The 24,493-nt window shown below is 36.7% G+C and overlaps 1 protein-coding gene across 1 annotated transcript in view; it reads left to right on the forward strand.

Annotated features, from left to right (window-relative positions):
* The window catches only part of BRIP1 (BRCA1 interacting helicase 1), a 194,077-nt gene that overhangs the window by 145,113 nt on the left and 24,471 nt on the right, over positions 1–24,493 (forward strand). The window contains exon 17 of the mRNA XM_061142691.1: positions 22,467–22,579. Within this exon, the coding sequence (XP_060998674.1) occupies positions 22,467–22,579 (113 nt within the window). The remainder of the gene's footprint in view (positions 1–22,466; positions 22,580–24,493) is intronic.

Below are 24,493 nucleotides of genomic sequence, written 5' to 3' on the forward strand. Positions count from 1 at the left end.
AAAAAAAGCCATGCCTGAATATCACTAGAAGTTAAACCTTTGGATAATTAATAAAGTTTTTAAAAAGCTTTGTTTTTTTGAAAAATTCTAAAGTGCTTTTCCTGTGTTTATCTTGTTCTTTGGTGAGAACAAGCTATTTAAAACCTTTATATTTTACTTTTGCTTTCATGGCAGGTTGAAAGTTTTAAAAGTAAATTTATCACCCTGGGGACTTGTAAGGTTGATTGACTCAACTTCTGGTGGCACAGAGCATAGTCAGCAGACTACCTCAAGGGAAGTGGTGGAATTAACTTCTGAATATAATTTTAATTTTTTTTCCTTCAGAGTAGTAGTTTCGTTGTAGTGGATTTTCTTTTTTTTTTTTTTTTTCATTTATTTTTATTAGTTGGAGGCTAGTTACTTTACAGTATTGTAGTGGTTTTTGTCATACATTGACATGAATCAGCCATGGATTTACATGTATTCCCCATCCCGATCCCCCCTCCCACCTCCCTCTCTACCCAATCCCTCTGAGTCTTCCCAGTGCACCAGGCCCGAGCACTTGTCTCATGCATCCAACCTGGGCTGGTGATCTGTTTCACTATAGATAATATACATGTTTCGATGCTGTTCTCTCAAAACATCCCACCCTCGCTTTCTCCCACAGAGTCCAAAAGTCTGTTCTGTACTTCTGTGTCTCTTTTTCTGCTTTGCATATAGGGTTATCGTTACCATCTTTCTAAATTCCATATATATGTGTTAGTATGCTGTAATGTTCTTTATCTTTCTGGCTTATTTCACTCTGTATAATAGGCTCCAGTTTCATCCATCTCATTAGAACTGATTCAAATGAATTCTTTTTAATGGCTGAATAATATTCCATGGTGTATATGTACCACAGCTTCCTTATCCATTCATCTGCTGATGGGCATCTAGGTTGCTTCTATGTCCTGGCTATTATAAACAGTGCTGCGATGAACATTGGGGTGCACGTGTCTCTTTCAGATCTGGTTTCCTCCGTGTGTATGCCCAGAAGTGGGATTGCTGGGTCATATGGCAGTTCTATTTCCAGTTTTTTAAGAAATCTCCACACTATTCTCCGTTGTAGTGGATTTTAAATTTACTTAGTTAGATTCTCTTGAACCCTACAGGGTGCAGATATGAGATGGACTTTAGATGAGTGTATCACGTTTGTTTTTTTCCCAATTATAAAACCTCCCAGGTTGACTCAGTGATAAAGAATTTGCCTGTCAATGGAGGAGGCACAGGAGACGCAGGTTCAATCCCTGGGTTGGAAAGATCCCCTGGGGAAGGAGATGGCAACCCACTCCAGTGTTCTTGCCTGGAGAATCCCATGGACAGAGGAGCCTAACGGGCTACAGTCTGTAGGGTTGCAGAGTCAGACACGACTGAAGTGACTTAGCATGCATACATGCAAGGTCAAAGATAATATAAACTGTAGAAGACATCACTGTTCAGTGTTTATAACACCAGTCTTTCCTGTTTTTCACTTAGGTTAAGGTTTGATATCTTGGGAATGAGTTCAGTATATGCTTTCTAATTTGGGGATGAGTAGCCCCAGTGTGCTAGGGAGTATAGTAAAATATATATTAAGTCATAGTATAATTTTCTATTGCATCAAGAAAATCAGATTTGTTCTCAGCTTAATAGCAGAGTCTCTGAAGCTTGGCACTGTTGACATTTGGGGCAGGATAATTCTTTGTTGTGAGCGATGCCCTGTGCATTGTAGGATGTTTAACTGCATCTCTGGACTACATGCCAGCAGCAAGCCCTTCTCCCCCACCAGTTATGACAACCAAAAATGTCCTCAATACTGCCAGTATCTTCTGGTAGACAAAATCACTCTCAGTTGAACACCATTGCTTTATATAGTGAAATATACAAGTGTATGCCATGAATTAAATGATCAATCTGCATTTGTTTTTTAATTACTTTTTTTAAAAGTTGAAAAAAAGTCCAGTCAAGCTTTTACTAAGAGCCTGATTTATATTAGGTTAGTACAAAAGTAATTGTGGCTTCGGACCATGAATTTTAAATCTTAACTAGGCTCAGATCAGTTCAGTTCAGTTCAGTTGCTCAGTCGTGTCCGACTCTTTGTGACCCCATGAACTGCAGCATGCCAGGCCTTCCTGTCCATCACCAACTCCCAGAGTCCACCCAAACCCATGTCCATTGAGTCGGTGATGCCATCCAACCATCCCATCCTCTGTCGTCCCTTTCTCCTCCTGCTGTCAATCTTTCCCAGCATCAGGGTCCTTTCAAATGAGTCAGCTCTTCACATCAGGTGGCCAAAGTATTGGAGTTTCAGCTTCAACATCGGTCCTTCCAATGAACACCCAGGACTGATCTCCTTTAGGATGGATTGGTTGGATCTCCTTGCAGTCCAAGGGACTCTCAAGAGTCTTTTCCAACACCATAGTTCAAAAGCATCAATTCTTTGGCGCTCAGCTTTCTTCACAATCCAACTCTCATATCCATACATGACCACTGGAAAAACCATAGCCTTGACTAGACAGACCTTTGTTGGCAAAGGAATGTCTCTGCTTTTTAACACGCTGTCTAGGTTGGTCATAACTTTCCTTCCAAGGAGTAAGCATCTTTTAATTTCATGGCTGCAATCACCATCTGCAGTGATTTTGGAGCCCAGAAAAATAAATTCAGCCACTGTTTCCACTGATTCCCCATCTATTTGCCATGAAGTGATGGGACTGGATGCCATGATCTTAGTTTTCTGAATGTTGAGCTTTAAGCCAGCTTTTTCACTCTCCTCTTTCACTTTCATCAAGAGGCTGTTTAGTTCTTCTTCACTTTCTGCCATAAGGGTGGTATCATCTGCATGTCTGAGGTTATTGATATTTCTCCCCGGCAATCTTGATTCCAGCTTGTGCTTTCTCCAGCTCAGAGTTTCTCATGATGTACTCTGCATATAAGTTAAATTAGCAGGGTGACAATATACAGCCTTGATGTACTCCTTTCCCAATTTGGAACCAGTCTGGTGTTCCATGTCCAGTTCTAACTGTTGCTTCCTGACCTGCATACAGGTTTCTTAAGAGGAGGTCAGGTGGTCTGGTATGCCCATCTCTTTCAGAATTTTCCACAGTTTGCTGTGATCCACACAGTCAAAGGCTTTGGCATTGTCAATTAAGCAGAAATAGATGTTTCTCTGGAACTCTCTTCCTTTTTCAATGATCCAGCGGATGTTGGCAATTGGATCTCTGGTTCCTCTGCCTTTTCTAAATCCAGCTTGAACATCTGGATGTTCATGGTTCATGTATTGCTGAAGCCTGGCTTGGAGAATTTTAAGCATTACTTTACTAGCGTGTGAGATGAGTGCAATTGTGTGGTAGTTTGAGCATTCTGTGGGATTGCCTTTCTTTGGGATTGGAAGGAAAATACATCTTTATTAATCAAAGCAGGAACCATTAGAATCAACACATTTTGTAAAGAGGAATAAGTTTGTTTGTTCCTGTAGCATCAAAATCCACGCTTCAGGATTCAATGAACTTTTGGGAAGCATTTTCTGCCTTCTGCTGGTTGTGGAAGTGTTTCCCCTACAAAAAGTTGTTGAGATGCTTGAAGAAACGGTAGTTGATTGGCAAGAGGTTAGGTGAATATGTCAGATGATGCCAAACTTTGTAGCCCATTTCTTTCAACTTTTGAAGCACTGGTTGTGTGCAGTGAGTTGGGCATTGTCATGGAGAAGAATGGGCCTATTCTGTTGACCAATACTAGCTGCAGGCATTGCAGTTTTTGGTGCATCTCATCAATTTGCTGAGCATACTTCTCAGATGTAATGTTTTGCTGGGCTCCAGAAAGCTGTAGTGGGTCAGACCAGCAGCAGACCACCAAACAGTGACCATGACCTGTTTTGGTGCATGTTTCGCTTTGGGAAGTGCTTTGGAGCTTCTTCTCAGTCCAGCCACTGATGTTGTCATAAAATCCACTTTTTGTCACAGGTCACAGTCTGAGAAATTGCTTGTTGTTGTGTAGAATAAGAGAAGACAACACTTCAAAACAACGATTTTTTAAAATTTTCAGTCAACTCATGAGGCACCCACTTATCAAGCCTTTTCACCTTTCCAATTTGCTTCAAATGCCGAATGAGCTTAGAATGGTCAACATTGAGTTTGTCAGCAGTTTCTCATATAGTTGTAAGAGAATCAGCTTCGGTGATTGCTCTAGGTTGTTGTCAACTTCCAATGACTGGCCACTATGCTCCTCATCTTCAAGACTCTTATCTCCTTTGCAAAACTTCTGGAACCACCATTGCACCGTACGTTCATCAGTCATTCATGGGCCTAATGCATTGTTGATGTTGTGAGTTGTCTCTGCTTTACGACCCATTTTGAACTTGAAAAAAAATTGTTCGAATTTGCTTTTTGTCTAAAATCGTTTCTGTAGTCTAAAATAAATAAAAATAAACAGCAAATAATGTCATTATCAAAACAACATAAAGCGAGAAATGTGTATTAAAATGATGTTTAACAAAACCACATTTAAGAATATATACCAGTATCAAACAGCAAAGTTCAATAATGCAAAACTGTAATTACTTTTGCACCAGTATGATAAAAAGCAGTAGATAGTTTCTTATATTAATAGCCTCTTGTCTTTTACCCCTTTACCAGCCCCTACTTCTGAGAAGCAGTGACTTTCCACTTCTTTTATCTATTTCATATGATATTTACCTCCATGTTTTATCTTTATTTGATCAGTTTCAGACAGTAGCTGCTTACTTCCTATACAAGAGAAGATTTTAGCTCACTTACTCCACCTTTCCCTTCCTTACATCCTCCCAATATCATTATATCACAATTTTTTTAAATTAAATACATAATCAATATTCACTTTATCATGACTATGAAAATATTGTTCATGGTAGTCAAATGATTTCCTTCCTTCAGCTTTTTTATTTTTTTTAAAAAGTTCTTTAAAGAGATCTTCAATAAATCTGTGTAGCACCACTCAATGCAATTTTGCTATGAAACCTGCCAGGTGATAGGTCAATTCTTTTCTTCCTCTGAAGATATCTGTTCTGGAGCCTTCCAGTCTCCTCCTTCAATCAAGACTCAAGCTGCTCTTTAAACTCTCTTAACTGCCAAGATCCTGAGACTTCCTTTCCTGTCATCCTAGGAATTTGATTTGCTTGTCTTCTGTGTTGGTCTCAAGTTTCCAGGGTCTCAGATCTTCCTCCTGTTTTTTTTTTCTTCTTTCATCTTTGTGGTTACATATCCTCCAGTAGTTCCCAGTTTCATCCATTTCCTCAGCCTCTCTGGACTCCTGCTGGCCTAACTGCCTTCTTCCCATCAGTAGCTCTGTGGGTACTTTGGTTTGAACTTTCACCTCTCTGCTTAGTCATTTACAATTTGTCCATATATATGCTTTTCACAGTCATGTATTTGGGTTTAATTTAGCAGTTGTCTTAGTTTAATTGAAAATAAAACTATTTCTCTTTCTTATTTATCTTTTAATTTGGGCTCAGTTTTTAAGAGGCAGAGAAAAAATTCTTTGCCTTCCTGAAACCGGAGTCTTTATTACTCTCTAAGATAAAATATGAGATTTTGAGGTACTCTGAACCCACATGCTCTCTTTCACACTCACACATTCACATTTGAGAAGCTCTGAGTCAAACATTCCTAACAATAATATTGCAAATGTAGAAAATAATAAATGTTTTTTCAAAGTCTAACTTTGAAAGGTATGTTTGGATTTAATAATAAAAATCCCAAAGAAAGGCAATGCCAAAGAATGTTCAAACTTCCGCACAATCACACTCATCTCACACGCTAGCAAAGCAATGCTCAAAATTCTCCAAGCGAGGCTTCAATAGTACATGAACCGAGAACTTCCAGGTGTTCAAGTGGGATTTAGAAAAGGCAGAGGACAAAGTGCTTACAGTGCAGGTAGAAAAAAAAAAAAAAAAGAAAAGGCAGAGGAATCAGAGATCAAATTGCCAACATCCGTTGTATCATCGAAAAAGCAAAAGAGTTCCAGAAAAACATCTGCTTCTGCTTTATTAACTTTTGCTTTATATGCCAAAGCCTTTAACTGTGTGGATCACAACAAACTGTGGGAAATTCTTTAAAGAGATGGGAATACCAGTCCACCTGAGAAATCTGTATGCAGGTCAGGAAGCAACAGTTAGAACTAGGCATGGAACAACAGATTGGTTCCAAATTGGGAAAGGAGTACGTCAAGGCTGCATATTGTCACCCTGTTTATTTAACTTATATGCAGTGTACATCACGCGCAATGTCTGCTGGATGAAGCACAAGCTGGAATCAAGATTGCTGGTAGAAATATCAATAACCTCAGATATGCAGATGATACCACCCTTATGGCAGAAAGTAACGAGGAACTAAAGAGCCTCTTGATGAAAGTGAAAGAGGAGAGTGAAAAAAGGTGGCTTAAAACTCAACATTCAAAAAACAAAGATCGTGGCATCCGGTCCCATCACTTTGTGGCAAGTAGATGGGGAAACCATGGAAACAGTGAGAGACTATTTTCTTGGGTTCCAAAATCACTGCAAATGGTGAATACAGCTATGAAATTAAAAGACACTTTTTCCTTGGAAGAAAAGCTATGACCAATATAGACAGCATGTTAAAAAGTAGAGACATTACTTTGTCGACAAGGGTCGTCTCGTCAAAGCTATGATTTTTCTGGTAGTCATGTGTGGATGTGAGAGTTGGACCATAAAGAAAGCTGTGCACCGAAGAATTGATCCTTTTGAACTGTGATGTTGGAGAAGACTATTGAAACTCCCTTGGACTGCAAGGAGATCAAATCAGTCAATCCTCAAGGTAATCAGTCCTGAATATCCATTGGAAGGACTGATGCTGAAGCTGAAACGCCAATATTTTGGCAACCTGATACGAAGAACTGATTCATTAGAAAAGACCCTGATGCTAGGAAAGATTGAAGGCAGGAGGAGAAGGGGACAACAGAGGATGAGATGGTTGGATGGCATCACTGACTTGATGGACATGAGTTTGAGCAAGCTCAGGGAGTTGTTGATGGACAGGGAAGCTTGGGTATGCTGCAGTGTATGGAGTTGCAAAGAGTCAGACACGACTGAGGGACTGAACTGAATAATAAAAGTCTAAGATGGCAAAAGTATCAACACTCATTTGGTGGGCTATGGAGATAATAAACAGAGTTTTAAATATATTTTCAGTGTTTTCTAATGTTCATGTAATCTTTTTCTTACATGCACATTTTGTCTTGCTTGTGCTCATCTTTAAAGATCACAGCATCTAATTATCTGAATCTGAGCCTCCTCTCACTGGCATTAGCTTCTAGCTTCTATGCCTGCCATTGCCACTAAACTTTTGTGCCATCCTCCCACGGTCTCAGTGCTTAGTTTTGCATCCACAAGCCTCTTCCATGAGAGACCTCTTTATCTTAGAATGTTGTTTAGGAATAGGTGCAGGTTGCTGATACTTGCTGAATGCAGCACTACTCATCCCTCTTAACAAAACCTCTAAATATTGGCACTTTCCTTTAAGAGCCCAGGGTTCCACTTACAGTCTCATATTGCTCTCTTATGTAAGACAATATTTCATTTTGTTGGTTGTTAATGCTAGGAGGGTTTTATTCATAGTATTTGGCTCACGTATGCGACTTTAACAAGGGAAGCTCTAGATTGTAAGATATATGTAAGAAATAATATTTATACTAATAGAGGACAATCATGTACTCATTCTGTAGATTACACCACTAACATGTTTTGTATAGTTCTCTTCAAATACAGCACATAGGTTGCAAAGTGCTCAAAAAAAATTTTGAAGGATATTAAGGAGTGCTAATGTTAGTTGTGATTTTTCAGAAAAATTAAGATCAATTGCAGAAGTCATTTAGAAAAAAGACGGTATATTTCAAAACTGAACACTGCTCTCTATGTGTCTGCTGCCAATGTACATATTTTCATTGATATTTAATGAAAAAATGGTCACTCCATAAGCTGAAGAAACTTTTGAGTCACCTAAAATAATGTGTCCTTATATTGAGCAGTATAGGTTAAGTGCCTTCAGAGGGAGTTGACCCAAGTGTCAAAACTCTGATTTGAGATGAACAGCCTAAGGTAGATGACCTCCTCTGTCAGTACTATGACTTATTTTCATTTACATGCAACTGTATGTTGCAACAGCCTGTAATGCCCACCCAAGCCTATATTGTTTTTTAGATATATGGGATTATTAATGACTCTTCCAACCCAGTTCTTTCTTTTTTTTTTTTAACTCATTTCTAGTATATAATGCTTTACTGTTTCATGTCCATTGTTATTTCTTGATCCAGCTCTATGAGGTAGGGTGGGCAGGAATTATTTTCTTCCATTTACAGAGGAGAAAACTGAGAAGGGAAGCTAGATAGGATAGTGTAATTTACCCAAGGTCAGAAAGAAAGTGAAACTGAAAGTTGCTCAGTCCTGTCCGACTCTTTGTGACCCCATGGACTATATAGTCCGTGGAATACTCCAGGCCAGAATACTGGAGTGGGTAGCCTTTCCCTTCTCCAGGGGATCTTTCCAACCCAGGGATCAAAGCCAGGTCTTGTGCACTGCAGATGGATTCTTTACCAGCTGAGCCACAAGGGAAGCCTAAGAATACTGGAGTGGGTAGTCTATCCCTTTTCCAGCAGATAAGGTCAAACAACTAATAAATGTCAAAGCTTTAACCCTAAGACATGTGCTTTTTCCATTATATTGCCTTGCTTCAGAAAAAATATATGTATGGTTTTTCTAGAGATGATCATTTAAGCATTTTCAGGTTTATCTGGATAATATTTTGTTATGGATAGCCTAACTCGATTGCTTTAACAAAGCCTACTTTTTTAAGGAAAAAATTTTTTAACTTAGCCCTTTACAGAATTTGTTGTCGTTGTTTAGTCACTAACTAAGTCATGTCTGACTGTGGTCTCATGGACTATAGCCCACCAGGCTCCTCTGTCCATGGGATTTCTCAGGCAAGAATACTGGAGTGGGTTGCCATTTCCTTCTCCAGGGGATCTTCCTGACCCAGGGAATGAACCTGTGTCTCCTACATTGGCAGGAGGATTCTTTTTTTGTGTGTGTGTGAGAGAGAAAGAAATGCTTTTTATTATAGAATACCTTGTTCTATGTTCACTGTTTCAATGATGAAGGGACTCTGAACTTGTAAGCAAATCATGCCATAACAATTTTTATGTAGAGAAATTGGTTAAAACACAAAATCATATTCTGATAAATTCACTTTAAAATGTTTTTCGCATCAAAGGCTTAAATAGTTACAACAGCATGTTCTCCTGTTCCTTAGGAACACAAGGATGATTTTGGACTAGATGAAAAACATTGCAAACAAGCACGCAGAACCACCAGCGTCCAACTGTATAGTCTAGAGAAAAGCTTCCTGAGTGTGTCTGAGGGGATGGGCTGACCCTTGGCTGTACCTGAATTCACCAGCAGCTGCAGCGTGGTTCTTTAGCAGATTCATTCTGTGAACTTAGGTCTTTGAATTTAACCCTTTGGGAAGATTTGTGCAGTGTGAGTCTTTGATATCTTGAAAATTTCACAGGGGAGAGGAAGAAAGTTCCAGTTATTCCAGAAGCCACTGGTATAAATCATGCTGCTTCTGTGAGGTCAACTGATCAAGAGGTGTAAGGTGTGTGATAATCACTGAGGAGCAAGGGAGCCAGCCTAGTGTGGGTGATGCTCGATGGCATAGCAAGAGTTAGGACCAAGGAAAGCTGGGTAAAAGTGAAAGTCACTCAGTCATGTCCGCCCCTTTGCAACCCCATGGACTGTACCGCCCATGGAACTCTCCAGGCCGGAATGCTGGAGTGGGTAGCCATTGCCTTTTCCAGGGGACCTTCCCAACCCAGGGGTCAAACCGAAGTCTCCCATGTTGCAGGCAGGTTCTCTACTAGCGGAGCCACCGGGGAAGACCCCTTTAGAGAAGAAGCGTGTAGCATTCGTGCTGAGCTCAGGCTTATCAAGAGTCAGGACTTTCCTGGTGGCTCAGTTGCTAAAAAACCAGCAGGTGGATTTTCTGCTGCCAAGACACCAGGAAAACCCCCTTTAGAGAATAAGTGTATAGTTGTTCATACAAGAATTTTCATGTCTTAAAGGATTAGCTATCATTTTTTTTCTTTTAATAGAAAAATACTCATTTCTGCTTTTTACCTGGGCTCCTGTCTCTCTTTTTTAAAATTTTATTTATTTATTTAATTTCCGCTGCACTGGGTCTTCGTTTCTTTGCACAGGCCTTTTCTGGTTGCAGCGAGCAGGGCTACTCTAGTTGCAGTGCTCAGGCTTCTTATTGTGGTGGCTTTTCTTCCTGCAGAGCCCAGGTTCTACTGCACGGTCTTCAGTAGCTGCAGCACATGGGCTCGCTAGTTGTGGTAGACAGGCTTAGTTGCTCCATGGGCATGTGGAATCCTCCTGGATCAGGTGTCGAGCCTGTGTCTCCTGCATTGGCAGACACATTCCTTACAACTGAGCTGTCAGGGAAGCTCTGTTCTTTTTTATATTTTGGATTTTTAGGTTATTTGTTGCAACACTGACAATTTATGGCACAAGGTTTAATATAGTTTTTCTGAAAAGGTGAAATGTTCAAAGCAGCCTTAAAGCCTATGTCAGATAAGTTATATTACTGTTACTATGTCTTGATGCTTATTTCTTGGTAGATTATTGTGGTTAATTCCTAGTGTAGTGTAACAAGGAGAGAAAGTAACAGTTGGAAACCATGTCTCGTGTGTGTGTGTGTGTCTGTGTGTGTGTGTCAGTGTGTGTCTGTGGTGTATTTAAGTCTGAAAGGAAGCCTGGCTTCTTAATTCTTGGCAGAAACCCATTTTTCCCCATTTTAAAAAAACACATATACTATATTTGGTTAACTTGGTGTTTCAGAAATTTTGAAAATATGCCAGATGAAATAAAACCAGCTATATTCCTTTTATCTAGCTAAATTATTTCACATACAAGATCTTATGCTGAGTTTAGGACTCTAATCATTGGAATTTATATTGTGATATCCTGATAAAAGTGTTTACACTGTGATGATCTGGAGCAATAAGTGTCTCTAATGCACAGTGTCTGTCTTCCAGATTTGGTTTGCTGTAAATGTTTATATTTTAGGTTCTGTACATTGACTAAAGATAAAACTATTCTTCTTAAGTGTTTGCTAGACAAATGTGTTTATTTTTCTGAGGCAACGTTTTCTTAATATTTTTAATCAGTAAGTTTAGCTGACTATTTACTCTTAGTCTTATTTCCAGGCTTGAACTTTTGTCATAAAGCTTACATACAAGAAAATAAAAGTATATTCTGCCTATATTGTTTGCTTTTAGGAAGGCATTTATTACTAAAATAATAATATATATATGAATTTGGACAAATTTCATCATCTTTCATATGAGGCAGTGGTAAAGTGAAGGAATGCATTTATAGTTTCAACTTGTATTTATCACACCATTTATTTCTTCACAACCTAGTTATAAAGCTTGTAAGAGTGTACTCTTGTACAGACGTGTTTAAGGCACTGTTGGGTTTAGCTAAGTTGAAAAAATAATGTTCAAAATTGTGACTTAAATTTGTTATTGACATATAAAGTATAATCCTTTTATTTATTTCATATATACTACTATTATCGGTATTATACTACTTATACGGTCTCCAGTAAATCTGAGTCATTAGTGGACTTAAGGAACTTACTATTTGATCTCAAGTATTTTGTAATGGTAAAATCAGAATCCAAATCCATATGAAACTTTTGCTTGTATGCTAAATGGGTATTTTTACATCACTTCCCCAAATGCCACTTCAGTCTTGATTATCTATCTTTGTTATTCAGGATTTCATCTGTACTTATATCAGATTAGCCTGTGATGCAGAGATATTTTCAGTTGTCTAGAAACTACCATGTTAAGAGTGTTTTTCATTTTGTGTGAATGTTGAACTTCAGTTATGAGAAAAATGTTTTGTGAGTCAGTGTAACATCTGAACCAATGGGCTACAAGCACAAGCTGTTACAGGAGTTAAATAGATTATTTAAATGAGTGAGCTAGTTGAGAGCTGGCAATTAGTTCATATTGTTTTAAGCTACAGATGGGAATATTAGACCACCTGACCTACCTCCTGAGAAATCTGTAGCAGGTGAAGAAGCAACAGTCAGAACTATACATGAAACAACAGACTGGTTCCAACTTGGGAAAGGCTGTATATTGTCACCCTGCTTATTTAACTTATATGCAGAGTACATCGTGTGAAATGCCAGGCTGGATGAAGCACAAGCTGGCATCAAGATTGCTGGGAGAAATATCAATAACCTCAGATATGTAGATAATGCCACCCTTATGGCAGAAAGTGAAGAAGAACTAAAGAGCCTCTTGATGAAAGTGAAAGAGGAGAGTGAAAAAGTTGGCTTAAAACTCAACATTCAAAAAACTAAGATCATGGCATCGAGTCCCATCACTTCATGGCAAGTAGATGGGGAAACAATGGAAACCGTGAGAGACTTTATTTTTCTGGGCTCCAAAGTCACTGCAGATGGTGACTGCAGCCATGAAATTAAAAGACGCTTGCTCCTTGGAAGAAAAGCTATGACCAATATAGACAGCATATTAAACAGCAGAGACACTACTTTGCCAACAAAAGGTCCATCTAGTCAAAGCTATGGTTTTTCCAGTAGTCACGTACGGATGTAAGGTTGGACTATAAAGAAAGCTGAGCACCGAAAAATTGATGCTTTTGGAGAAGACTCTTGAGAGTCTCTTGGACTGCAAGGAGGTCCAACCAGTCCATCCTGAGGTAAATCAGTTCTGAATATTCATTGGAAGGACTGATGCTGAAGCTGAAACTCCAATACTCTGGCTATATGATGCGAAGGACTGTGGACTGACTCGTTTGAAAAGACCCTGATGCTGGGAAAGATTGAAGGCAGGAGGAAAAGGGGACAACAGAGGATGAGATGGTTGGATGGCATCACCGACTCAATGGACGTGAGTTTGAATAAGCTCCGGGAATTGGTGATGGACAGGGATGCCTGGTGTGTTGCAGTTCATGGGGTCGCAAAGAGTCGGACACGACTGAGCAACTGAATTCAACTGAACTGAACTGACAGGCCACACAAAAACAACTTTGGGCCTCCAGTTTGCAGTCTCTGATAAAATAGTTTGCCTTCTCTCTGCTGTTCACACATCCCTCCAAAATTACACATATACTAATTTATTGGGGATGGGGAGCAAGTGGTTTAAACTCCTTCCAGAGTGTACGATTAAATATAGCTTTCTATTTTGGGAAAGCCTTGTAAAATGTATTGAAAAGCAATATTAACTGGTCTAAAAGATCATCTTTCCAAACCACACTTGAGCTCACTTTACGGTGTTTACTTTCTGTCAAAACTTAGAAAAAACATTCACAGTTAACTTCCATAATATAAAATGTCTGTCTCATTAGGCATTAAAGAAGCATTGGTCAACAGGTATAATGCTGTTAGACTGTATAGCTAATGTGAATGTGGACATGACCTCCCAAATAGATCAAAGACTAATCTCTTTGACAGTTACAAGATGGCAGAACTTGCCATGGGCCTTTTGCTGCTGCACATTGAAACTATTTGTTTGGAAAGCATGCCTGAGGGATGAGAATGTATTTATAAGGATGAGCAGGTAAAAGTAAAAGGTTGTCTTTTGACATTTCAACTAATCCCTTCCAGCCTTTGGTTTACTTAACATTTAGGCTATTGCTGGCAGGAGAAACTGGCTTTTTCACATATGCTTTATGTCATTTTAAATTGGGCATTGATTTTTGTGCCTGATAATTCCTAAGTGTACAATGAAATAGATTCTGATGTCATTAAAATGAGGTGTACTAGCTTTCTACCTTTTCCAAACTCTTACTTTTGTTTTCCCTAATTAAATGTGTTCACCCAAAGACAATTTTTAAATTTATTTTTAAAACTCTCCTTCTTTATATAATAAAAAATATTTCAGAGTTAGCCTTTATATATATTTACTTTCAAAAGTTTTTTTTTCTTTACTTTTTACCTAAAATAATTTCCCTAGGTAAAATATTGGCAGTATTTTAAAGGCCATTTGGATTGTAAGAACTTGAAAACTTTCAACAAGTTGAAATAATGTACTCATACATAAAAGTTAATTCATTTTAAAGAAAAATAAAAGACTGAGGAGATAAATTTTGTTTATTTAACCTAATATTTGCTATATTGGGCTTCCCAGGTGATGCTAGTGGTAAAGAAACCACCTGCCAATGCAAATAAATGTAAGAGACGTGGGTTCGATCCCTGGGTTGGGAAGATCCCCTGGAGTAGGAAATGGCAACTCACTCCAGTATTCTTGCCTGGAAAATTCCATGGACAGAGGGACCTGGTGGGCTATAGGCCATCGGTCGCAAAGAGTCAGACTTGACTGAGCACATATGCACGCATTTGCTGTATTGCCTCTAAATATTTAACTTGTAACTCAGTTCAGTTCAGTTCAGTTCAATTGCTCAGTCGTGTCGGACTCTTTGTGACCCCATGAACCACAGCACGCCAGGCCTCCATGTACATCACCAACTTCCGTAGTCCACCCAAACCCATGTCCATTGAGTCGGTGATGCCATCCAACCATCCCATCCTCTGTCGTCCCCTTCTCCTCCTGCTGTCAATCTTTCCCAGCATCAGGGTCTTTTCAAATGAGTCAGCTCTTTGCATCAGGTGGCTGAAGTATTGGAGTTTCAGCTTCAACATCAGTCCTTCCAATGAACACCCAGGACTGATCTCCTTCAGGATGGACTGGTTGGATCTCCTTACAGTCCAAGGGACTCTCAAGAGTCTTCTCCAACACCACAATTCAAAAGCATCAATTCTTCAGCATTCAGCTTTCTTTATAGTCCAACTCTCACATCCCTACACGACCACTGGAAAAACCATAGCATTGACTAGACATACCTTTGTCCACAAAGTAATGTCTCTGCTTTTTAATATGCTGTCTAGGTTGGTCATGGGGTAGCAGTAAAAATCTCAAAAATCTTTTTAAGATTATTGTAGGAATTAAATGAGATAATGATGCATATTAAGCACTGCACTGTGCATGGAACATTATAGCAGTTTGATAGATATTGTTATCATTTATTAATAAGATCTTTGATTCCCCACTTTTCCAATTTTGACTTTCTAATTAGCTAACTCATTATCAATTTCTGTTCTTGATTTAGAAGTTATTTATTTAACATGACGTAAGCCAAGTTTATCTTCTTCCCTAAATGTACTTTTTCTCTTCTCTCGGTGGGTTACTGGATTCTGTCAGTGACTGGCAACTGTTGAGTCATTTTTGACTTTTCCCTCTCTAATTTACCCCATCCCCGTATCTTCTTTGTCACTTAAGTTCTGTGTGTTATGAACTGGGCCTCCTTTGCATTCTCTTTGCCTTTCCAGGTAAGGCCCTCATTACTCTTGTACCAAATACATAGGCTGATTTTGTTTCTTAACTTCTGTACACTGTAATCAGAGTTACCTTTGTATTTACTTGATGGCCATTTGTACTCACTTGTTTCTATTCTTGTAAGCTCTTGCTAGGCAGAAAATGTTTTTCACTTACCTTTGTATTCTTACTGCCTATCACAGATACCTTGCACACAGCCAAAATTATAAATATTTAACAGAATTTAGTGGGGTTTTTTTGTTACCAAAATTTTCTTTTCATTATATCAATTTTTATACTTTAGATGCATATTTTTAATGTTTCCACAGCATTCTTGAAAGCAGCTTAAAGCATAACTCCTCTTTTTCATTCAGTGTATGGAAAATGTAAAATCATAATACATAATTTCCTTTCACTCAGAACTTGCATTTTATAATACAACATTGTAAATTAACTATGAAAAGTGAAACTGAAAGTAGCTCAGTCGTGTCCAGCTTTGCGACCCTATGGACTGTAGCCTGCCAGGCTCCTCTATCAGTGAAATTTTCCAGGCCACAGTACTGGAGTGGGTGGCTGTTCCCTTCTCCAGGGGGTCCTCCCACCCCACGTATTGAACCCAGGTCTCCGGCATTGCAGGCAGATTCTTTACTGTCTGAGCCACCAGGGAAGCCAAAAAAATTAGCTATATTTCAGTTTAAACAATAACTTGCGTTTTACTTTTTACAGGATAAAGTTCATTAACTTATATATTTGAATAGGTCAGTCTGATTTGTGTATGCCATATGTTCTGATCTTGTATATGTTCATCTCTTTTGAAATGATATAATTTTAAAGATTCTTATGAAGACCAGATGAAGACTGGGTATGTGGTACCCTTTGGTGTGACACTTCTACTACTAGGAATATATTTTTATGCCCTGTAATTAATTGAGTTTCTTTGAAAAATTAAATGGTTATAATATTAACTTCAAGGACTAGATAGTTCAGAAAAACACAGAAGTTGATTTTAACACAGTCTCTGTGTTATTGTCTAGATAGAAAATGAATGTAGATGCAGTCACTTGGAAAAGTGAGAAATTCTTGATATCCTTTAAGAGTGGAGCCTTTGAGGCAGTGAATATTGTATCAAATGCATTAGTATTGTTTCAACCTTGATTTTTAAATTTGTTTAGATCATCATCCACTACTTTTATATGCTTTGATTTTTTTACACTAACCAGTGTCTTTGGTGTGTATAAAGTTATTTTGCTCTAATTGATGTTTCATTATTTCTATTGATCTCTCTTAAGATTTGCTGAGCAAATGCCTTCTCCATTATGTTGTTAAACTGATTCGGTGAATTTTTTTCAGCTATTCTTTTTTTTTTTTTTTTTAATTTCTATTTGGATCTTTTTTACATTTCCGTTTTTCTGCTGAGATTCTCTAAAGTCCAGTCATTAAACTATATGTTTTAAGGTTATTTAAATGTATTTATAGCAGTTAAAGTCTTTGCTAATTCTAACAGTTGAGCCCTTTTTCAATTGGTTTCTATTGACTGCTTGCTTTTTCCTTGATTACTGATATCTTTCTAGTAATTCCTATTGTGGAGTGGACATTGTGAATGGTACATAATAGAGATTCTGGATTCTGTTATCAGTCTCTGGAGAATATTGATTTTTATTTTTTAGGCAGATCAGTTAGTAACTGATCATTTTGAACTTACATAGACACGATTTGACAATATACTTGGGGAGATGTGGGGAAAGCTCAAGGTACAATCTTTAAATTGTTTCCCTGTGGTTCTTGTTAGCTGCCGCTGCTGCTGCTGAGTCACTTCAGTCGTGTCCGACTCTGTGCGACCCCACAGACAGCAGCCCACCAGGCTCCTCTGTCCATGGAATTCTCCAGGCAAGAGTACTGGAGTGGGTTGCCGTTCCCTTCTCCAGGTTCTTGTTAGGGCTTGGTTTAAATCTTTTGGGGGTAGTTTAAAACTGGCATTGCTCTAAATTGTGGTCCTTATTCCTAACATGACACCTGGCCATTTGTATGTATGTGTTGTCTGTGTTTTACTTTATTTTTGATTTAAAATATATATCTTGGCTAAATTTCCATGTCAGAACATACAGATCTATTTCTTTTTGTATAGTAACCCAATATTTATCTCAATAAATGTAATATATTTCATTGATCCACTTGATGTCTATTTGGATTGTTTCTTAATTTTCTTCAATACAAAGATGTAATGAAGTTTTATCTATAGTTATTGGAAAATATAAACACATTTGGTAAATGTTTTTCAGTATTCTACAAATGAAAACAATGGAAATGTTAAATTTGCATTTCTTGGTTTATTAATAAGGTTAAACATCTTTTCATGTCAGTTACCATTTATCATTACCAGTTAGCCATTTATCATTCATCTTTGATGACTTGCTTTCTCACAGATTATTCACTTTTAGTAGTGAAATTTTGTTATTGATTATGTATGAGCTCATTGTGTATTAGGTAACAGAACTTCTCCAGTTTTTCATTTGACTTTCATTATTATTTATGGTCTGTTTTGAGGCCAGGAAAGATTTTTACCGCAGAAATAAGGGATCCATCTTTTCAAAACCAGGATCAAAGCCGGCAGAAAGTTTGTCACCGCACTGTATGGACCTCTTTTTTTCCCCATTTTCTTTGAGATATAATTGACAAATAAAAATTGCATATGTTTAAGGTGTAAAATGTGGTAACTTAATTTATATTGTAAAATTACCATTATCAGGGTAATTAACATAAACATTGCCTCACATAGTTGCTATTTTTTCAGTGTGTGGTGAGAACACTTAAGGCCTTAGCATATTTTAAGTGTACAATACATTACTATTGAGTATAGTCACCATGCTGTACGTTCAGATCCCAGAATTTATTCATCTTATAACTGAAAGTAACTGATAATTTATACTCTTTTACCTAGTATCTCCCAATTTCCTCTACCCCTCATCTACTACCTAACTACATACTTTTGAGTTCAATATGTTTAGCATTTTTAGATGCCATGTATAAGTGAGGTCATGGCTGTGTTTCTGTGTTTCTCTCTCTGTCTGGCTTATTTCACTAGTATAACATCCTCCAGGTTCATCCATGTTGTTACAAATGACAAGCTTTCCTTTTTATGGCTGAATAATATTCCATTGTATGTACACGTGTGTGTGTATAGTTTACACTTTCTTTATCCATTCAGTCATTTGTCAGTGACACCTGGGTTGTTTCCATATCTTGCATATGTTAAAAATGTTGCAGTAAACGTAGGATTGCACACATCTCTTCAAGACAGTGATTTTATTTCTTTTAGATATATACCCAATAGTGGGATTGCTGGATTATATGGTAGTTCTATTTTTAATTCTTTGGGGGAGTATCCATTCCATTTTTCATAATGGCTATACCAATCTACGTTCCCACCAGCAGTGTATAAGTGTTCCTTTTACTTCATACCCTTGCTCACACTTGTCATCTTTTGTCATTTTGGTAATGATTAGTGATGTTAAACACCTTTTCATATACCCAATGGCCATTTGTGAGTCTTCTTTGAAAAAAATGCCTGTTTGGGACTTCTGCTCATTTTTAAATCAGGTTTTCTTTTGTTTTTTACTTTTTTTTTGGTTGTTGGTTGCATGAGTTCCTTTTATATTTTGGATATAAAGCTCTTATCAGATGTATGGTTCTCCTGTTCCATAGGTTGTCTTTTCATTTTGTCATTTGTTTCTTGTGTACAATGCTTATGTATGAGCATCTTAGTTTAATGTAGTCCCACTTGTTTTATTTGCCTTTGTTGCTTGTGCTTTTGGTGTCATATCCAAAAAATCATTGCTGAGACTAAGGAACTTCTTCCTGTTTTCTTCTGGGAGTATTATGGTCTCAGATCATAAATTTAAGTCTTTAATTCATTTTGAATTGATTTTTATATATGGTATAAGATAAGGATCCAGTTTCATTCTTTGGCATGTGGATGTCCAGTTTTCCCAGCACCATTCCTAAAGAGACCATCCTTTCTCCATTGTCTGTTCCTGTTGCCCTTGTCAAAGATTAATTAACCATATATGTGTGGATTTACTTCTGAACTCTCTCTTCTGTTCCATTGGCCTGAGTGATTTTATGCCTATACCATATTGTTTTTATTAAAGTTTTTAATATAAATAAAATTTATAAATTGATGTAAATCAAACTTTTGATTACCAAAGTTTGAAATTAGGAAATGTGTTGCCTTCAGCTTTGTTCTTTCTTCTTAATATTGTTCTGACTATTGAGGGTCTTTTGTGGTTCCATACAAATTTTTGAATTGTTTTTTCTATTTCTGTAAAAAAAATGTCACTTTGATTTTGGTGGAGATTTTATTAAACCTGTAGATCACTTTGGGTAATAAGGACATTTTAACAATACTAATTATTTCTATCCATAAACACAGGATCTTTCCATTTATTTGTATTTCTTCAGTTTCTTTAATCAGTGTTTTATAGTTTTTAGTGTAAAGGTTTTTCACCTTCTTGGCTAAATTTATTCCAAAGAATGTTATTCTTTTTGATGCTATTGTAAATGGGGTAGTTTTACTAATTTCTTCTTTTTCTTTTTTGGATGGTTTGTTGTTAGTGTATAGAAACACTATTTAGTATGTTTATTTTGATTTTTGTATGTTGATTGTTGTATCTTGCAACCTTACAAATTCATTTATTGGTTTTAAGAGTTTTTTGGTAGATCTTTAGGATTTTCTACATACAAGATCATGTTATCTGCAAATAAACAGTTTTACTTCTTCCTCTCTGATTTAGATGCCTTTTATTACTTTTTATTGTCTAACTGCTCTGGCTAAGACTTAGTACTTCGTTAAATAGAAGTGGTAAGACAGGGCACCTCTCATTCCTGACTTCAGAGGAAAAACATTTAGCTCTTCACTTTTAAGTAGGATGTTATCTATGGGCTTGTCTCTATGGCCTTTATTATGTTGAGTTTACATTTCGCTATGCCTCATTTTTTAAAACTTTTATCTGAAAGGATGTTTAATTTTGTCAAATTCTTTTACTGCATCTACTGAGATAATATTTTTATCCTTCATTTTGTGGTAGTGGTGTGTCACATTTATTGATTTATGTATGTTGAACCAATTTGTATTTCAGGGATAAATCCCACTTGATCATGATGTATGATCTTTTTACTGTTCTGTCAGGAGTTTTTGTGCCACTCAGAATACTGGCCTATAATTTTCTTTTTTTATAGTGTCCCTACATACTTTGGTATGAGAGAAATGGGGATCTCTTAAAGTAAGTTTGGAAATGTTCCCCTCTCTTCAGTATTTACAGAATCATTTGAGAAGAATTGGTGTCAATGCTTAGTAGAATTTCAGTTTCACTAATGAAGTTATCTGGTCCTGAGCCTTTCTTTGTTTGAGAGGTTTTTGACTACTGTTTTAATGTCCTTTTTTTATAGGTCTGTTCAGATTTTCTGTGTCTTTATGATTTACTCTTGTTAGGTTGATTGTTTCTAGGAATTTATCCATTTCTTTTAGGTTATCCACTTTTTAGCAAATAGTTATTTATAGTTGTCTCTTACAGTTCTTTGTATTTCTGTAATACCAGTTGTAATCTTTGCTTTCATTTGTAACATTGCTTGACTCCTTTTTTTCTGCTTAATTATTTGGCAGAAGTTTATCAGTTTTATTTATCTTTAAAAGCAACTTAGTTTTATTGATTTTTTTTCTGTTTTTTTCCTGGTCTGTTTCATTTATTTTTGCTCTTAGTAGTTTCCTTCCTTCTGCTGAGATTAGCTTGTTCTTTTTCTCTCATTTCTTAAGATGTAAAGTTATGTTGTTTATTTGAAATCTTTATTTTTTCTTAATGTAGGCATTTTTTTTGCTATAGACTTCTCAGAACTGTTTTTGCTACATTCCATAGTTTGGTTTCTTGTGTTTCCATTTTTGTTTGTGTCAAGATGCTGTTTGATTTTACTTTTGATTTCTTTGACCCATTGATTGTTCAGGTATATATTCTTTAATTTCCACATATTTGTGACTATTTCAGTTTTCCTAATGTTATTAATTTCTAATTTCTTACCATTAGAGTTGAAAAAGATACTTGATGTAGTTTCAGTCTTACATTTTTTAAGACTTATTTTGTGGCCCATCTGTCTTATAGAATGTTTGATGTGTACTTGAGAAGAATGTGTTTTCTATACTGTAGATTTAAACCAAATCATGACAGTAATTGGGGCTTCCCAGGTGACGATAGCAATAAAGAATCTGCCTGCCAATGCAGGAGACGTAAGAAACTCACGTTGGATCCCTATGTTGGGAAGATCCCCTGGAAGAGGAAATAGCAACCCATTCCAGGATTCTTTCCTGGAGAATCCCATGGACAGAGAAGCCTGGTAGGCTGAAGTCTGTAGGGTCACAAAGAGTCAGACATGACTGAAGCAGCTTAGCACACTTTTTCTTGTTGAAAACAGAGCGTGACAGTAATTACATTGAATATAAATAGTCTAAACATCCCAATTAGAAAACAGAGATTATCAAGTGGATAAACATGAAATAATGAACTACTGATGTATGTTTCAACATGAATGAATTCCAAACTCATTATGCTGGATGAAAAAAGACACCAATGGTTACATACAGTGTAATAATATTTACATAGAATTCTAGACAAAGCAAAATAGAAAACAGATCATTGGTTGACCAGGTCAGCAATAAAGGAAATTGCCTGAAGAAGGATAGAAAAAATTTTTTAGGAAGTGAAAATATTTTAAATTATGATTGTGATGGTGGTTACTTTTATTAAAATTTATCTACATGTACACTGAAAGTTTGAGAATTTTGTCGTATATAAATTATGTCTAAAACTGATTGATATTATCACAGAGCTGATTAGTTATGTTCATGTATGAATTTAGGTAGTGTTAAGGTGAATGGAAATGTTTTAAATGACCAAAAAAAAAGTTTAGTATTGAAAAAAAAATCTTTCTACCCTAATTAAATGATAGTCAAAATGTTAGAAGTTAATATGATTTTAAAATGAGCTTTAGTTATCTACTGTATTCTTTATATTTTAAAATTATAGGTTGAACTAAAGAAACAGTATAATGATCAGCATTCAAAATTAAGAGGTCTTTTACCAGGTCGTCAATGGTATGAAATTCAAGCATACAGGGCCTTAAACCAGGCCCTTGGTAGGTAAGTGGAGTGAAATTTAATGTAACACTACTGTAATATTATCTCCAACCAGGACTATGTGTACAGCTAGTCTTGCTGCTTTATTCCTTATAAGTAAATTTGATGGAATTTTATTTTACTGGAACACTCGGTACTGGTATATTCTCAGTGATAGATGTCAGAAGTGAAAGTTGAAAGAGTCAATGAAATAAATGAAACTTAATATTTGCTTCAGTTCAAAGATTTATGATTGGTCAGTGAGTATACAACAGAAGTGCTCAGTAGATGTTTATAGAAGCTCACCACCAAACAATAAAATTTTATCTTGTGAACATCAGAACCCAAATGATGATAAAAAGCAAACTAAGAACGATTAAAAACAAACTGTGTTCATGGTACTGGAGAATTCAAGGCCCTGACAGTAAAATTTAATTATCATACTCCTTTTTCCAAAGATTGTGGTCTGTTAAGATTTGTGTTTTGTGGAACTAGTTTTTAAAACACCATTTTATACCATAATTTCACATGAGGTCCTACAGCGGGGTTCCCCAACTCATTCTCATCTGTGGCCTGTTAGGAACTGGGCTACACAGCAGGAGATGAGCAGCCAGTGAAACTGGAAACCCCTCCTAACCATTTCTCCCCCCCGACCCTACCCCCCAGCTGCCATCTGTGGAGAAATTGTCTTCCATGAAACTTGTCCCTGATGCCAAAGGGTTGGGGACTGCTGTCCGACAAGACATCAACACTTTAAATTTATGAAACTATAATTATTAGATTATTTATAATCTAATTTAGCATTATATTGTTCTCTATTTCTGAAATTGTAATTAGTTTATGCATATAATAGTTTTTTCCTGTGAAGCTATACAAATAAAATTCAGAAAATTCAAATAGAAGAACACAGGTTAAGGGCAAAATCACAGAAACATGGCCGTATGACACGCTTTCAGTTTAGCCAGAAGACCTGCAGCTAACCATTACCTACCCTAACCAACCTAGAAATTATGTTTTTCTTACGTCTTGTTTATTCACATTAGCTCATTTAACCTGAGCAGACCAGAATGCATTTGTGCTCAGATTTACATATGCTGATGACATAGGACTGCAAAAGCTGAAGTAAGTCCTAAAACACATCACCTACTCCCTTCCCCATCATTTCAGAATGATATTCTGTAGTTGTTTCTGTTCAAACTGAATTATTCAGTTCTATGTTTAACCTACTGATACGGTTAAGCTGCTGCCCTTCTCTTCCTAGAAATCCCACTTGTACTTGGCATCAAGTTGCACTGGAAATTGTCCTTGAAGCATTCCATCTACTTACTTTGTCTCTCCCTGTTGGTTGACTTGTTGGTTGTGTTAGAATTTTAATATTCAACAAATAATTTCTAGGGGAACCTGAATATTTGTTTTAAAATTCTTGACTTTTAGTTATTATGCTGAATTTCAGAAAATAAATATTTTTACCTCAGTTGATTATTTTGTTTCTCAGTATGAGCAATGCCTTGAATTTTCAGAAACCATTTGAAGCAAAAGTATATTTGTATCTTATTTTGTCACTTATAAACTTTTTCTACATATATTAAGCAGGTTGTGAAGATGAAATTACTTGCCTAATGTCACATAGCTGCTAAATGCACCTTCACGTCTTGACCCCACCTATATTTAAAACCTTAATACTTGCTTTTTCATCCTTATACCCTACCTGTATCCACTAAAGTTCTATTAAATATAAATATCTCATTATTACACTATAAATATACCATATTCTTTCATTACTCTTTGCCTTCACATTCAAGTTACCATACAATTCATCTGGGAAGTTTACCAGTTAAAACCTAGTTGAAGAGGTCATGTCCTTTATGAAGAATTTTTAAAATTTCTCCAACTAGAGTTATTTACTCTATGGGAAACCCATAGCATTTTATACTATCT

This window comes from Dama dama, chromosome 5 (genome assembly GCF_033118175.1).
Source record: "Dama dama isolate Ldn47 chromosome 5, ASM3311817v1, whole genome shotgun sequence".
NCBI lineage: Eukaryota > Metazoa > Chordata > Mammalia > Artiodactyla > Cervidae > Dama > Dama dama.